Source organism: Bos grunniens, chromosome 6 (genome assembly GCF_055505025.1).
Source record: "Bos grunniens cultivar Pamir isolate PY7600 chromosome 6, Bosgru_T2T1.0, whole genome shotgun sequence".
Classification (NCBI taxonomy): Eukaryota; Metazoa; Chordata; class Mammalia; order Artiodactyla; family Bovidae; genus Bos; species Bos grunniens.
In genome coordinates, this window is record NC_141170.1 from 1574342 (window position 1) to 1591565 (window position 17224).

General features: G+C 55.6%; 1 protein-coding gene across 5 annotated transcripts in view; it reads left to right on the forward strand.

The window, feature by feature from the left end:
• The window catches only part of CFAP99 (cilia and flagella associated protein 99), a 39840-nt gene extending 24871 nt beyond the window's left edge, over positions 1-14969 (forward strand). For 3 of the 5 annotated variants that reach the window (XM_086404534.1, XM_086404535.1, XM_086404536.1), the window contains 5 exons: positions 10522-10663; positions 10772-10923; positions 11678-11883; positions 13431-13593; positions 13732-14969. In XM_086404534.1, the coding sequence (XP_086260660.1) occupies positions 10522-10663; positions 10772-10923; positions 11678-11883; positions 13431-13593; positions 13732-13839 (771 nt within the window). In that variant the 3' untranslated portion in view covers positions 13840-14969. Of the gene's footprint in view, positions 1-1899; positions 10664-10771; positions 10924-11677; positions 11884-13430; positions 13594-13731 lie in introns of those variants that run through there. The other 2 variants (XR_015165070.1, XM_086404537.1) reach the window with 2 other exon arrangements.
• Positions 14970-17224: the final 2255 nt, after the last annotated feature.

A 17224-nucleotide genomic window follows, 5' to 3' on the forward strand; every position in this document is an offset into this window, starting at 1 on the left:
GCATAATATGCTCTGCATATAAGTTAAATAAGCAGGGTGACCGTATACAGCCTTCATGTACTCCTTTCCCAATTTTAAAATGTCTGTTGTTCCATGTCCAGTTCTAACTGTTGCTTCTTGACCTGCATACAGATTTCTCAGGAGGCAGGTCAGGTCGTCTGGTATTCCCATGTCTTCAAGATTTCCCACAGTTTGTTGTAATCTACACAATCAAAGGCTTTGGCATAATCAATGAAGCAGAAGTAGATATTTTTCTGGAATTCTCTTGCTTTTTCTATGATCCAGCGGATGTTGGCAATTTGATCTCTGGTTCCTCTGCCTTTTCTAAATCCAGCTTGAACATCTGGAAGTTCTCAGTTCACATACTCTTGAAGCCTAGCCTGGAGAATTTTGAGCATCACTTTGCTACCGTGTGAGATGAGTGCAATTGTGCAGTAGTTTGAACATTCTTTGGCATAACCCTTCTTTGGGATAGAAATGAAAACTGACCTTTTTCAGTCCTATGGCCACTGCTGAATTTTGCAAATTTGCTGGCATTTTGAGCGCAGCACTTTCACAGCATCATCTTTTAGGATTTGAAATAGCTTAGCTGGTGTTCCATCACCTCCAGTAGCTTTGTTTGTAGTGATGTTTCCTAAGCCCACTTGACTTTGGACTTCAGGATGTCTGGCTCTAGGTGATAACACCACCATGGTTATCTGGGTCATTAAGATCTTTTCTGTACAGTTCTTCTGCGTATTCTTGCCACCTCTTCTTAATATCTTCTGCTTCTGTTAGGTGCACACCATTTCTGTCCTTTATTGTGCCCATCTTTGCAGGAAATGTACCTTGGTATCTCTAATTTTCTTGAAGAGATGTCTAGTCGTATTGAATGTATGATTTGCAAGTATTGTCTCCCATTCCATGTGTGTGAATGCTCAGTCATGTCTGACTTTTTGCGATCCCATAGACTGTGGTCCATCAGGATCCTCTGTCCATGGAATTTTCCAGGCAAGAACACTGGAGGGAGTTGCCATTTCCTTCTCCAGGGGATCTTCCTGACCCAGGGACTAAACCCACGTCTCTTAAAGCCTCCTGCATTGGCAGGTGGATTTTTTACCACTGGTGCCATCTGGGAAGCCCAAAAAGTGAAGCTGAAAGTTGCTCAGTTGTGTCTGACTCTGCAACCACATGGATATGCACCCCCAGGCTTCTCTGTCCATGATATTCTCCAGGCAGGAATACTGGAGTGGGTTGCCATACCCTCCTCCAGGGATCTTCCTGACCCAGGGATCGAACCCGGTCTCCTGCATTGCAGGCAGAGTCTTTACCGTCTGAGCCGCCGGGGAAGCCCATTTATGGCTTCAGGCCTTACATTTAAGCCTTTGATCCATTCTGAGTTGATTCTTGTGTGTGGTTAAGGCAGAGGTTCAGTCTCACTGTTGGCATAAATCTGGCTCTTTCAACAATATTTACAAAAGAGACTGTCCTTTCCCCACTGAATTTTCTTGGTGCCTTGGTCAAAGATTAGTTGACCATGTTCATTTTCTGTGAGCTTTTAAGTTTCATTTCGTTGACTTTATGTAGCTGAGCTGGTAAAGAATCCGCCTCAATGCAAGAGACCCCGGTTCAGTTCCTGGGTTGGGAAGATTCCCTGGAGATAGGCTACCCACTCCAATATTCTTGAGCTTCCCTGGTGGCTCAGCTGGTAAAGAATCCGCCTGCAATGTGGGAGACCTGGGTTTGATCCCTGGGTTGGGAAGATCCCTTGGAGAAGGGAACGGCTACCCACTCCAGTATTCTGGCCTGGAGAATTCCATGGACTGTATATCTGTGGGGTCGCAAAGAGTTGGACACGTCTGAGCGACTTTCACTTGCCTGTTAACGAAGTAAGCCTTTAATCATAATGTCTTCTTACAGGTATCGTGTCCCGGTTTCTCATTCGGCTTCACCTGAATGCTGTGTTCTGGCCGTGCACGCGTGTTTTCGTGTCATCAAACTTACGAGTCTTCTCCTTCGTTGTATCTGGATTTGGAATAGTGAGGAGGGTTTCCCGTGCACCTGGTACGGAAGGATTCAGCCACAGTCTCTTCTAGCGTCTGTGTGGCTTCATTTTTAAACCTGGGTCTGTATCCGCTTGAAGCTTGTTCTCGCACATGGTGTCAGAGCCGAATCCAGCAGATGCCGTCCAGTGTCGTCTTCCCGTCCCTGGATGCAGGATGTCTCCACTTGCTTCAGTCTTTCGTTTCTTTCATCTGGTTGTTGGGTTTCTGTGTGTAAGTCCTGTAGACGTGTGTGAGACTGCACCTAAGTGTCTCTCCGTGATTTTCCAGTGGTTGTGGATGGCAGTATTAAGTTCAGTTTTGGTGTCCACGCAGTGAATGCCCGTCTGCAAAACACAGCTGGCCTTGCGTGTCATTCCTGCGTCCTGTGGCCTCGCCAAACTCCCTGACTAGTTTTCTCGGACAAACAAGACCGTTTGTCATAGGTTCCCTGAGCTTCTCTCTGTGACGCGGCTGTCGTCTTCTATCCCTTCCTTTCCCATCTGCATCCCGTTCATTTCCTCCTCTTGCCTGTTGCACTGGCTGGTTCACCATCTTGGGGGAAATCAGTCTTTCACTGTTCAGTATAATGTTAGATGTCGGGTTTTTCGTAGATGTGCACTTTATCAAGTCGACTAAATTCCCTTCAGTTCCTGGTTTTCTGAAAGTTTTTGATCAGGAAATTTTGCCCGATGGTTCTCTGGATCAGTGGATACAGTCGTCTGATCATCTTTAGCCTGTTAATATGGTGGATTCCATCGACGGATTTTCAAATGTTGAACCAGCTTTGCATTCTAAGAATACACCCCACTTGATTGTGGTGTTTGTATAATTCTTTTTTATGTATGTTGAATTCTATTTGGTACTATTTTGATTTTCTTAGAGTTGTTCTTAGATGTGGTTTCATAAGAAGTGTTAATCTATAGTTTTCTTCTTTGTAATGTCATTTGTCTGATTTTGGTTATCAGGGTAATTCTAACTTCATAAAATGAATTTGGAAGTATTTTCTCCTCTCATTTTCTAGGAAAGATTGTGTCAAATTGATATTCATTCTTTCAACACATGGTCGGATTCTCCAGTGAAATCATCTGGGTTTGAGGTTTTCTTTTTTGGACGTTTCTAAATCACAAATTCAACTCTCTTACAAGTTAGAGAGTGATTCAGATGATCTGTTTCGTTTTGGGTAAGTTGTACCAGTTTCTGTTTTTTGAGAAATTGTCCATTTCACTGAGTTGCCAAATTTATGAACGTAAGAGTTGTTTTTAAGATTCTGTTACTGTCCTTTTTAATGTCTGTAGGGTCTAAAGCATTCCACTCTTGATATTGATGATTTTATGTTTTTTCATTTTTTCTGTAAGGATTGCTAGAGATTTGTCAATTCCATTGATCTTTTCAAAGAACTAGCTTCTTGTTTCATTTATTTTTCTCTACTGTTTTCAATGTTGTTGACTTCTGCTCTTTATTATTTCCTTCCTTCTGCTTGCTTTGCGTTTATTCTGTTCTCTTCCCAGGTTCTTGGGATCGGAGTTGGATTACCGACGCGAGACTCCGCTGCTTTTCTGTTTTAAGTGCTCGGTGTTGTACGTCTCCGTTTATTTGTTGCTTTGGCTGTGTCCACAAATTTTGGTATGTTGTATTTCATTTTCATTCAGTTCAGTGTCCTTTTTCACTTCACTTGAAAATACCTCTTTGCCCCATGGATTATTTAGGAGTATGTTGTTTAGTTTCCAAGCATTTGTTCTTTTTCATTATTGATTTCTGGTTGATTCCATCGTGGTTGTTGAACATGCTCTGTGCTATTTATCTTAAATTTGTTGAGATCATGTCTTTCATAATGCCTTGTTGAAGCATTTTAATGATGGCTTCTTTAAAAACCACGGTCAGATCTAACAGCTCTGTGACCTCAGTGCTGGCGTCTACTGATTGCGTCTTCATTCTGTTGGACACCATCCTGGCTTGTGGTGTGATAACCGGTTGAAACCCGGACATTCTGGGTATTATGTTCCAAGCTTCTGGGTTGCATTTAAGCCTTCTGTCTGAGCTGCCCCTCTCTGACGCTGCTCTGGCAGGGGAAGGGAGGCACCACGACGTTACTGCCAGGCAGGCTTATCAGCCCACTTTCCCCACGTGCCTCTGCTGACCCCCGAGAGGGGCTACTCGTGAGGGCAAGGGCTCCGCTAGTCCTCCACCGACAGCTGCCTGACCGGGAGTGGCAGGGCACCTCATCATTGCCCCCACGTGGCCCTCGCTGTCATGTGGCAAGCGTGAGGGGAAAGCCCTCACTTGGCACTCAGCTTCCTCTGATGCCACCCTGGTGGGTGGGGGTGAAGGGACCCTTGTTCCCACAGGTGGGGGTGGATGCCAGGTTGCTGAGCTTGCTGCCAGCTCTCCTCTGGCACACTGGACCCCTGGGGCAGGCCCCTGCTCAGATTCATGTGCTCCATCTCCCATGGCTTGAGGAAGTCCACGCCCACTCAGCCTTTGCCCAGGTTTTGTCTGTGATGTCACAGGTCGTGTTGCACTGTCTTCTGTCTCTCTGGGTGGCTCCTGGCTTCCCCGGTGGCTCAGCTGGTAAAGAATCTGCCTGTAGTGAGGGAGACCCAGGTTCAATCCCTGGGTGGAGAAGATCCCTGGGAGAAGGGAATAACAACTCACTCCAGTATTCTTGCCTGGGAAATCTCATAGACAGAGGAGCCTGGTGGGCTTCAGTCCATGGGGTCACAAAGAGACAGCTGAGCAGCTGACACTCGTTGGAGAGAGCCGGCTTTGGTCATGCTTTTCATCTGTGCCTGTGGCATTCTGGGGGCCTTCAGCCCCCAGCCTGGAACACACAAGGTACAAAGGAGACCGGGGGCCCAGCACCGCACCATTCCTCCGGCCCCGCAGGCCTTGCCAGCCGGCCCCCTCCCCTCCACTGCTCACAGTCTTCTTACGTATTTTTTTTTAATATTTATTCATCTGGCCGGGCCAGGTCTTAGTTGCAGTATTCTCAGCTGACTCTTCTGTGACTCCGTGGAACTATATCCCGCCAGGCTCCTCTGTCCACGCGATTTCCCAGGCAAGAATACCGGGGTGGGTGGCCATTCCCTTCCCCAGGGGAGCTTCCCGACCCAGGGATCCAGCTCATGCCGTTGCCCACGTCAGCAGGTGAATTCTTTCTCTCTGGGCCACCAGGGAAGGCCTAGCTGTGGCGTGTGTGATCTAGTTCCCTGACCAGGGGTGGAACCCGGGCCCCCCCCAGCATTGGAACCACAGAGCCTGGCGTGTGCGATCTACTTCCCTGACAGGGATCAAACCCGGGCCCCTCCCACATTGGAAGCACGGAGCCTGGCGTGTGCGATCTACTTCCCTGACAGGGATTGAACCCGGGTTCCCCCGCCCCCCGCACTGGCATCACGGAGCCTTAGCCGTTGGAGCACCAGGGAAGCCCTGTATGTTTGATTATATTCGGGGGTTTTAGCTGTGCCGAGTAGGAGGAGTAGGGAAAAGTGCCCCCCCACCCCCCGCCGTCTTCCCAGATGTGGAAGTTCCAGGTGCCGATTCTCATAAAGGCTTTTGCAGCCTCTGTGGAGAGAATCCACTTTTCCTCCCAACCTCTGTGCGTGTGGTGAATTGTATGAGGGATTTCTTAATGCTAACCCATCCGTGCCTTCCTGGGATGAGTCCCGTGCAGTCTCCCTGGAGTTTGAGAGTCCCTGGGACTCACGCGGAAACGTCCGGAAGCGGGGGGTGGGGGCAGAGGGCAAAAGTGGGCTGTAGTTGAGCAGCCGCACATTTGCCTTGACCAGAGACCCCGAGAGGAGCCTGGGGGAGCCACCTGGAGGGGCAGAGACCCCATCAGAGGGGTGGGCGCTGGACGCCGGGGCTTGGACTAGAAGCTGCGGCCTGATGAGCAGCCTTGCTGGGGACGAGACTGTATCCAGGCGACCCATCTGAGGTGCCGGGGGGAGCAGCTCCTCCTGGAAGGAAAGCAGCCCCACCCCTGCAGGCTCGCTCCTAACTCCTCGGGGCTCCTCACTCCTCCTCCTCGGGGCTCCTTCCGTGTTCCAGGAGCCGGGCTGCTCTTGGGAAGCGGGCACAGAATACTCTGGCTTCCCGCCACCCTGCACCTCGCCCACCGACTGTCCGCGTAACTAGGGCAGCATCCTGAGCCGCGAGCCGTGTCCCCCAGAGCGAAGCTGACCCTGACTGCCCCACACTGAGCGGGTCCTGAGGCGTCTCTCCCCTCCTGGGACATCCAGCTACAGGCGTTTTAGATGACAACTGTGTTTTACGAGCAAACCAACAGATTAGACGTGGCTCAGCTGGTAACGGATCCACCTGCAATGTGGGAGACCTGGGTCCGATCCTTGGGTTGGGACGATCCCCTGGAGAAGAGAAAGGCTGCCTACTCTAGTATTCCAGCCTGGAGAATCCCATGGATTGTATAATCCATGGGGTTGCAAAGAGTCGGACGTGACTGAGCAACTTGCACAGGAACATTTGAAGAGAAAATTGCATTTTTTCCTGCATTTTTTCCGTTCATGCGGGACTGGTGACTTTTACAGCCTTTGTCTTGTTTTTAACTATTATTTTAGTTGTTTTTTTTCCTAAGTTTTTAAATCGAGCGTTCTTTATTTATTTATTTTTCCTGCACCATGCACAATATGGGATCATAGTTCCTCGACCAGGGATTGAACCCAAGCCCCTGCAGTAGAAGTGCCGAGTCTTAACCACTGGGTCTTAATGGGACTGTGTATCGCCGGAGGCTCCGTAGCCACGGCCCGGCCCGCAGAGCCTGCCCTCCCTACCCAGCCTCCCCTGTCCTCTCTGCCCATCTAGAGCCACGGGACGTCCTTTCTTTTGAGGGGCAGGATGTTTGGGGCCCATCTGAATTTCCTCTTCTTCAGACACATGTTCAGTTATTCTCCTGAGCCCCGGGGCCTCCTCACAGAGCCCAGGGTTGATTTCCATAGCTGGGGGCCAGGGGCCTTTTCTGATTTTTTCCTGGTCACCAGTATTAAGGCACTCTAGCAATGGGGCCGAAAAGGACACAATTGCAAAGTCCTGAGTGTAGCTCTGTCACTGTCTCAAAATGTTAAACAATATGAGTATACTGTCTTCACTAAATTTTATCTCCCCCCTTCTCTTTTTGGCTGCACTGCTCAGCTTGTGGGATCTTAGTTCCTCGACCAGGGATTGAACCTGTGCCCCCTGCAGTGGAAGCGCAGAGTTTTAACCACTGGAGAGCCAGGGAATTCCCAATTTTATCCCCTTTTAAAAATAATTTGATGAACCATAGAAATAAGTAACTATATTGGGGGGAAAAATGGATGAAATTCACATAATTACCTTTTTAAATCTGTTGTCACAGTGAACTTAATCCAGAAGACCGGTACACAAAACCACGGGGTGAAGGACCCTTCCCACTCTGGTTGTCACGGGCGCCCGTTCCCAGAGCCCGATTCACGGAAGCGTTGGGTGGATTGTTCCCTTAGGCGGCCCTTGGGGCATTTTTCTATTTGGTGCTGTTGGGCGGGTCCTTGTTCCCTTGAATTTCCAGCTGAAGGCCCTTCCTTGGGGCAGGGTGGTGCTGGCTGTAGAGGCGGGAGGCGTGCAGAGCCCAGAGGAAGCCCACGGAGGCGCGAGGCCAGGCTGGCCCCTGAGTGGACTCCGGGCCAGACCAAGGGCCCAAGGGCTATGTCCGAGCAGACAGAGCTGAGAGCCGGCCCCGGGGCTCCGGGCACCCTGGTGACCCCTGCCCGCCTCCCACAGGCCGGCCCGGACAGCCAGGCCGCAGCCCCTCTGCCCGCCCACCCGTTTGGCTTTCTGGCCTCCCCTCTTTCTTCGAGCACTCCACCCTCTTCTCCGAATGGCGATGCTGGGCTGACGTTAAGGCCACGGCTGATGGCGGCCGGGGAGCGGCTGGGGAAGCGACACCGCCACTCCAGTCAGCAGCAGAGACTCGGGGGCGGGGCAGGGCGCTCTGCCCGGGTCACCCCGCTGGTTGGGGCAGCGGCAGAACTACAATCCCGGACTCCCTACCTCCCTCCCTCCCTCACTGGGCCTCCTCCATGGCTGCGGGCCTCCTGGGCTCCAGGAGGCTTACACGGAGCTGGGAGCCAGGGGTGAGGCCCCCAGCCCTCTCTGTGCTGCCGACAAGCTCAGTGCCCAGAGACCAGGCATCTTTCTTTGCCAAGAGGCTGCTTACCTGAGGTAGGACTCCTCCATGTTCTGGGAGCCTGCTTTTTTTTTCACCTTGTATTTCCACCAAAGCATTTCTCGAACTTATGACAAAGTTTCCAAAGAAAGTGAAGTTGCTCAATTGTGTCCCAGCTCTTTGTGACCCATGGACTGTAGCCCACCAGGCTCCTCTGTCCGTGGGATTCTCCAGCCAGGAATACTGGAGTGGGTTGCCATTCCCTTCTCCAGGGGATCTTCCCGACCCAGGGATTGAACCCACGTCTCCCGCATTGTAGGCAGATGCTTTTCCGTCTGAGCCACCAGGGAAGTTCATTTTTACTCTTTGAAACAAACAGTCCATAGAGCTGCAGGGTCAGACCAACTGAGCGAGTTAGCACGCACATCATTTTAGTTGTTGCTTAGTTGGTAAGGACTGTGGCCTGCCAGGCTCCTCTGTCGGTGGGATATCCCAGAACACTGGAATGGGTTGCCATGCTCTCCTCCAGGGGATCTTCCTGACCCAGGGATTGAACCCATGTCTCCTGTACTGCAGGCGGGTTTGTTACTGCTGAGCCACCCGGGAGGCTCCCCCTTCCTTTACAATGCCATAAAATGCTCCAGGCTCATCGCGTACCTTCTCCTCCTCAGCCGTAAAGTGGCCATCTCTCCAAGGACCCTGGTTCCTTTTCTTAGAACCTGGGATAAACTTGCATGGAGAGGGGTGGCCACGAGCCAGTTTATATGTGCTGGCAGAGTGCTTCACCAAGGCTTCCTTCCTGCCCAGTGTGCCTGGAGTCCCCGCCACCACCACAGGCGGACCCTCCACGTGCCATGTGGTCTGAAATGAACCCTCAGCGGCCAAGACCTCTGGGGTTGGCAGTCCAGGGCCCCTGGCGGGCGCTGGGCAGTGACGGGAGGTATACATCCCACTCTGTCCTTTGTGGCATCGTTTTTTTCTTTTTTAAATGGAGAGTCTTTAAATAATTTTCTATGTGTTTTGTGGCTGCACTGTGTGTTCGTTGCTGCACAGGCTTTCTCTAGCTGTGGTGAGCAGCGGCTTTGCTTCTCGCCGAGCCTGGGCCCTGGAGCTCACAGGCTACAGTAGTTGCGGCACATGGGCTTGGCTGTCCCGCAGCACACGGCATCTTCCTAGACCAGAGGTCGAACCTGTGTCCCCTGTACTGTCAGTCCAGTTCAGTCGCTCAGTTGTGCCGACTCTCTGCGACCCCACGGACTGCAGCATGCCAGGCCTTCCTGTCCATCACCAGCTCCCAGAGCTTACCCAAACTCATGTCCACTGAGTCAGTGATGCCATCTAACCATCTCATCCTCTCGTCCCCTTCTCCTCCTGCCTTCAATCTTTCCCAACATCAGAGTCTTTTCAAATGAGTCAGTTCTTTGCATCAGGCGGCCAAAGTATTGGAGTTTAAGCTTCAGCATCAGTCCTTCCAGTGAACATTCAGGACTGATTTCCTTTAGGATGGACTGGTTGGATCTCCGTGCAGTTCAAGGGACTCTCAAGAGTCTTCTCCAGCACCACAGTTCAAAAGCATCAATTCTTCAGCGCTCAGCTTTGCATTGTCAGGCAGATTCTTAACCACTGGATCACCAGGGAAGTCCACTTTGTAGTATCTTGAAGACTGAAAATAATATTCTGAATTGTTCACAATAGCGCCAAACGGGAAACAACCTGAATGTGTCTTGATGGTGGAATGGATCAAAGAGTTGTGATATGTTCCCTGAAACAGCCACGAGAGTAAGCCAACTGCAATCCCAGTGAACACGTGGGTGAGGCTGGAACCCCTGGCGCAGAGCAGAAGAGGGGAGCCAGGACGCAGGCCTGTGACGTGCTTCTCAGTGGCGGCAGCACGCCCTGTGGTCAGGGCCGTGCGTTTCAGAGGCTCCAGGAGAAAGAGGGGTGTGGGAGGACCGTCAGGTCGTGCCTGGGGCTCCCCTGGGGCCGGCCTGGCCTGTGCACAGACGTGGGCAGAATCTGGACAGCTGGCCCCACGTGGCTGCAAAGCAAGGAGGGTCCTCCTCTCTCAGCCGGAGTCAGCAGTGGGTGGGCTTCAGGGCAGACCAGGGGCCCTGACCCGGTCTCCCCTGGGCTCTGTTGGCCGCCCTCTTCGGCGACCCTGTCAGATCCGGGGTCGTGGCTGCCTGGTTCTGGGCTCACCCCCATTGCAGAGGCCAGGAGGGGCGTGAGGTGGGACTTCCCCGCAGGCCCGACCCCCGAGACACTGGCGAGCCTAAACCCAGGTTCCCGGGTGATTCAGGGCCAACCTCAGCAGCTCAGGGGCCAGACCGGGCGGCTCTGATGGCGGCTGGTTGTGTCCAGACAGCTGAGCTGATGCAGCGGTGCACGGAGAGGCGCCTCCAGGAGGAAAAGTCCATGAAGGAGCTGGTGGAGCAGGTGATGGAGACACAGAAGAACGTCAGGGTGGCACAGACTGAGCTCCGGAAGGGCCGCCGGCGGATAGGTAGGGGGTCGGGGCATGGGGGGTTGCCGTGCCCTCCCAGAAGCTAACCCCGCCCCCGGGGCTGGCCGGCTGCTCTCCGAGCCTCTCAGCGCCCCACTCGGCCCCCAGCTCAGGAGGTGACAGAGGAGAACCGAGAGCTGCTGCAGCGCAGCGCGGAGGCGGCCAAGGAGGAGCAGAGGCGGCGCTGCACCCTCGTCTCCCAGCTGCGAGCCCTGGAGTTTCAGCCCACGCGCAGGGGCAAGCTGGTGGACCTGACCCAGGTGAGGCCGCCGCCCAGGGCCTGTGCCCGTCCAGCGCCCTCCAGCAGGGGAGCTTCCCCGCGTCTTCCTGGGCCTGGCGTCCTGCGGAGGGTGCACCCACAATTCCCACCAAAGCCGAAGGTGGTCTGGACCCCAGCTGGGGTCCACCCGGCCACTCACGCCCAGCTGCCTCCTGTGCGCTGTGCTGGAGGACCCGGTCCAGGGAGGCCTCTGGCACCCCGGGGGGCCAGCCAGGCAGCTTCACGGACTTGCGTGTTGAGGGAGCTGCTGGGACCCACGAGGCCCGCGTGGCAGGTGCGCTGGAGGGATGGCAGGGGTGCTGGACAGGCTGCAGCCCCCGGGGGCCAGTGTGGGAAGCAGCGCAAGAGGCCAGGCTGGCACGCGGGGATGGGCCTGGGTGGGTAGGCCTGGTCCTGGGCTGTGCAGAGTCCGACAGGCTCTCTGCCTGGACCCCCAGGTCCCGGCTGGGGAGACAGGGCTGAGTACCATGGGGGCCCCACCAGGCCCCCAGCTGAGGTGTCCCCGCGCAGGCAGGGATGCGGAGGGGGCCCAGGCGGGAGAAGCCGGATGGTGGACATTGCCATACAAACAGTACCGAGAGGACGGGAGGCCGCCTGGGCACGGGGCCGGGCCTGTGGCCTTCAGGAAGGACAATGAAGCCGGTGCAGGGGGAAAGCCAGGGGCCGGGGCCAGCCGGGAAGGGTCGGACCTGGCTCCCGACCTGGGGCCTCTCCCTACCCCGGTCCTCTTGCAGATCCCCGGCCACGGCCTGGAGGGGGAGATGTCGGTCGTGGAGTTGCGTGAGCGGCTGGCCCTGCTTAAGGAGACCCGTCGTCGCCAGGAGGAGGAGCGGCGAGACCAGATCATCCAGGGCAAGCGCGCCAAGAGCCAGGAGCTGCGGGACACGGTGGAACAGGTGGCGCTCTGCCGCGCCGCCATGGGGAGGTCTGCAGCCCTGAGGTGGGTACGGGCGACCCCAGGCCGGGCACCCTGGGCGGGCAAGGAGCAGGGAGCCTGCCTTCCCCCCACCCAAGCAATCCATCACCCTCCAGTCAGTTCCCTTGCAATCTCTTCCCCCCACCCAACTGTTTTCTTAGACAAGTCTCAGGCCTTCTGAAAGGGTGGAAAAAAAAGCCTGTGGTGACGGCTCAGATGAGCCCGGCCACACCCTTTAGCCCTGTGCTTCATCCATTAATAGCAAGCCAGCTACTTAATGGCAGAAGTTAGGAAGTGCTTGCTTAGTCACTCAGCCGTGTCTGACTCTTTGCGACTGGACTGTAGACTCCTCTGTCCACGGAATTCTCCAGGCCAGAATACTGGAGTGGGCAGCCTTTCCCTTTTCCAGGGGATCTTCCCAACCCAGGGATCGAACCCAGGTCTCCTGCATTGTAGGCGGATTCTTTACCGTCTGAGCTACCAGGGAAGCCCATGAATACTGGAGTGGGTAGCCTATCCCTTCTCCAGGGGAATCTTCCCAGCCCAAGAATCGAGTCGGGGTCTCCTGCACTGCAGGCGGATTCTTTACCAGCTGAGCCACCAGGGAAGCCCATGCAGGTTTTGGACACTGTACTCGTAAACGCTCTGGTGTGAATCTAATGAGAAAAAACAGCCCTACATAACCACAGCACAGTGACACAGCTAGAAATGAGCAGAGACTCCCAGCACCATCTCAATACCCTGTCCCTGGTCACCTCTCTCCAAGGATCCCAAAACTGTTCACTACAGCTTGGAAAGATTGAGTACTATAACTTTTATCTTTTTAAACTAGGACTTGGGGGTCGGGGGGGGGTGGTGGGGGAGGTGGGGTCACACGTAGCATCTGGTTGTCAAACATCTCTTTCAATGGAAAGCGATGGACACACACACACCCTTTTTGTTTTGGGAACACTGTGCTGACTTTCGGAGAAGGCAATGGCGCCCCACTCCAGTGCTCTTGCCTGGAAAATCCCATGGACAGAGGAGCCTGGTGGGCTGCAGTTCATGGGGTCGCTAAGAGTCGGACACGACTGAGTGACTTCACTTTCACTTTTCACTTTCATGCATTGGAGAAGGAAATGGCAACCTACTCCAGTGTTCTTGCCTAGAGAATCCCAGGGACGGGGGAGCCTGGTGGGCTGCTGTCTCTGGGGTCGCATAGAATCGGACACGACTGAAGCGACTTAGTAGTAGTAGTGGTGGTGGTGGTGACTTTTCGGGCCCCATGGGGCCTGGTATGGAAAGATCTGCACAGACAGCGAGACATTAGCATCAGTAATCGCTAGGCAAGAGCGGGGAAGGCAGGGTAAGATGAAAGGGCGGTGGCTTTTCTCATCCCCGAAAATGTGCATAGGCAAACCTGTGGAATACTCTTACGACTGTGAAATACAAGGAGCAAAAAGGCAAGAGGCCCCGGGGAGAACCCTCCCGGAGCGGTTCCCCGAGGGTGTGAGGGCACTCTCCCCTGGCACCTAAACCTCTCTGGTCCACCGCGGCGAGGCCCTCCTAAGCCGGCCCCTCCGCCCGCCCAGGTGGGAGGAGAAGAAGGCGCGGTGGGCGGCTGCCGGAGCGCCCTCCCAAGACGAGCGTGTGCTCGAGCTGCAGCGCCGGATCCAGGAGAAGGCGGCCGAGCGGCGCGCGCGGGCGGCCCCGGGGCACGTGCCGGCGCCGCGGGCCGTGCGCCCCAAGCAGCGGGTGAGCCAGGGAGCGGCCGCGAGGGCGCGCCGCGCGGTGGGCGGGGACGCGAGGTGCGGGTCGGGGGGCGCGCAGGGAAGCCGCGTCCGGCTGCGGGGGAGCGCCTCGCGCCGACCTCCACCGCCCGCCCTCCCGCAGGCGCAGCTGGAGGCGCAGCGCAGGCTGGAGCTGGAGCGGAGCCACGAGCGCTGGCTGAGGGCGCAGCAGCCAGGATGCGGGCCCGCGCGCCGCCTGGGGGCCGCCTGAGCTGCGCGGCCTCCCCTCGCCCCTACCCCGGACCCTGAGACCCTAGCCCGAATGAAGACCGCGGGGCCATGCCCCCTGCCCCGCTCCGCCCGTCTCCGCCCGCCCAGAGCAGGGTTGCCAAATAAAAGGCGGGACGCGCAGTTATTGCGTGGGACAAACATGCTAAGAAAGTATCCGCTGGAATTCAGCTTTATTGGGGTGTCTTGTATCTAATGTGCTAAACATGGCCACCCTGGTCCAGATCCTTGCCCTTCCCTACGGCCGAGCGGTAGGCATTCCCCCGACCCGGGCCCGACTTCCCGGAGCCCGCAGTGCGCGTGGAACCATGGAATCTCCGTTCTCTGCCCGGATTAGGTGGCCTAATCCAGGAACCCCCAAGACTGAGTATGTGGTTGTGCGGATGCAATTAGAAGTGGCCAGGATACTGAGTCACTACCAACTGGCCCTTCTGGCGCCTGATCTCCTAAACCTCAGAGGATGGGGGGAATTGGCCAGGGAATTGGGAACTGTCCCCCATGCCCTTTCTGCTGGTGAGACCACAGGTGCTCAGAAAGGTGAAGTGAACTGCCCCAAGCCCTGGGACCCAAAGCTAGGCCTGGAGGCCTTTAGAGTAAGGCCCAGCCTTCCCCCAGGCTCACCGAAGGAATGAGATTGGAGCTGCTGGGCAGGCGCCCTGGCCCAGGGCCTGGACAGGAACGGATTGATTCCCCTGGTCCTCAGACCCCGGCCTGGGCTGCAGGTGCGTGGCTGAGGACCGGCTGGCTGAGTGAAGACCACGCAGTGTGCTGCAGCTCCCGGGAAAGGATGGGCAAGCCGGTGGGGAGGGGAGGGGCTGTGCACTGCCAGGGGATGGATGTCTAGGAGAGGGATCCCATACCCACATCCTCCTTGGGCCTGCAGAGAAGAGGGCACCTCAGAGGGGGGAGGCAGGACCCCAGGGCACATCCAGATCAGGAGGGCGGACATCTGAAAGTGACAGGGACAGACTGAAGACCAGAGCTCTCCCCCAGTATTCTCAACTGTGTCAGAACCCAGGACTTCCCTGCGACCGAGGCTGGTAAAAAGAGGAATTTCCCACCTCCCTGTCAAATCAGAGCTGGGAGCAGATTAAATTTCATTTTTTAAAAAAATGGCATTTCTTACACCCTTTATTGTCATTCAAACCCATTTCACTTGATATTGAGGGAATACACTGATGATGACCTGTCCCAAGAGAGTCCCTCAGGAGCTCAGATGGCTCCAAAAGGGGAATTGTCACCTTCTATAACTGGTCATGGAGAAGGCAATGGCACCCCACTCCAATACTCTTGCCTGGAAAATCCCATGGGCGGAGCAGCCTGGTGGGCTGCAGTCCATGGGGTTGCTAAGAGTCAGACAGGATTGAGCGACTTCACTTTCACTTTTCACACATTGGAGAAGGAAATGGCAACCCACTCCAGTGTTCTTGCCTGGAGAATCCCAGGGACGGGGGAGCCTGGTGGGCTGCCATCTATGGGGTCGCACAGAGTCAGACACACGACTGAAGCAACTTAGCAGCAGCATAACTGGTAATTCAAAGGTAGGGTGGACTTCAGGACATGCCTGATCCAAGAGCTCTGTCTCCAAGCTGATAGCAGTTCGAATCTCACAGCATCTGGAGGAAGGGCCATCTCTCCCTGGCAACTCTCTTAGGAGGGAAACCTCTCTGTCTTCCAAGCCTTGAGCTCTAGCCTCACTGGATTGAACATGGTCTGCTGAACAAGTCCCTGCAATGGGGGAAGGTCTGCATGGGGGCCTAAAGCAGGCCCTGTGACAAAGGCAGAGAATTTCCTTTCACTTGTCGGACTGGCCTCTGGAGCAGGGGGAAAGGTGGTGGCCCAGCAAACTCAGGGTGCTGTTGGGAACGATGCTGGTTGGTAGTCCACAGGGTCCCCACCTGCCCTCCTGGACTGGGTGGCTGCTCAGAGTGCCTTGAGAGAACCTGGGCCTTCTGTTCATATAGACCCCTTGGAACCTGGAGGGCAGCTCTTGAGCCATCCCCTGAGTTTATGGCCTGAGGGCCTGTCTTGTGTGGTACGGATGGCAACAGTGTCTCCTAGCATCCTCTTCCTCCCCTTGTAACCTCCCATCAGGAAGCAGAGTCTAATCTTCCCCAGTCCTTGGATCTGAGCTGACGTGCTTTGGCCGATAGGGCCCAGCAGGAGTGGCGGTGTGCCAGGTGACAGCCTGGACCTCAGGTGGCCTTGGAGGTCCCTCTAGTTCTCCATCTGGCCACAGTGTGGGCCTGTCCCGGGTGGGATGGTCCTATTGGGGTGATCTGGTAGTCTCAGAAAAAGAGAGACAAGTTGGGCTCTTTTCTGGTTGCCAAATCCATGTCCAGGCCCAGTTCTGGCAGCTAAACTCGAGGAAGCCACCACCAGGCTCTCTAATCCCCATTCTGACATGCAGCCCCACCAGGACTGGCACACACCTGTGCTCAGAGTTGGATCTTAGGACCCTCTGAGATAGACACCAATGTCTTCTCCATACAACAGGCCAGGGAACCCTGGACCTGCCTGAACCCTGGACCTGGGATTCAAACTCAGGCAAGAGGGATCCAGGGTCCACACTCTGACTCCGTGGAGTTGCCTGGGAGACCTCCAGGCCCGCTTTCCTAGGACCTGGCTGGGCCCATGCCGGCGGGAATTCTCCGTCTTCAGCCCTTTCCTGACACCTGAGGTCTTCAGAATAATCAAGACTCCCAGCCTGACATCCGGGCCCTCTCGGAGGTCTGCCTCTGGCCTCCGGCGATCCCCGTCGCTCCCAACCCCTGCACCCTGGTCTACTGGGCAGCCTTCAGCTCTCTGGTCATGCGCGCCCACCTTTGCCCACCCAGGCCCCCTTTTCCTGGAACTGCTCTCCTCCATTCTAGTCTTTTGGATGCTCAGCTAGCTCCCTCCAGGGAGCCCTCCCAGACGGCCCGGTTGAGTGCCTCCTCCGGCTTCCCGCAGATGGGCCGGTCCGTGCTTCACCCCCTCCCTTCCATCTCCGCCAGCAGCCGGGTAAAGGCCCTGGATCGCGGGGATCAGCCGCGCTCGGGTCCAGGGCCTGGCGTGGTCAGGAGGCCAGAGTGGAGGCGGCAGAGATTCCAGGGAACTTAGGCAGAGAGAGGGGCGTGTCCCAGCCGCGACCACGACTCCCGAGAGGCCTTGCGCGCCGAGAGGCGCCGGCCGCTCCTCTCGCGGGAAGGCAGGAGCTTTTTTGAGTTCGCGGGCGTGGGCGGGGCCGGAAGCAGGCGCGTTTCAAAGTGGTGATAGATGGTTTTCTTATCCAATAGGGATGAAAATAGAGCCCTCTCCACGGGCGGACCGCGGGAGTTAGGGATGGCGGCGGCCAGTAGGGAGGTGCGGGGGCGGGGCCGAGGCCC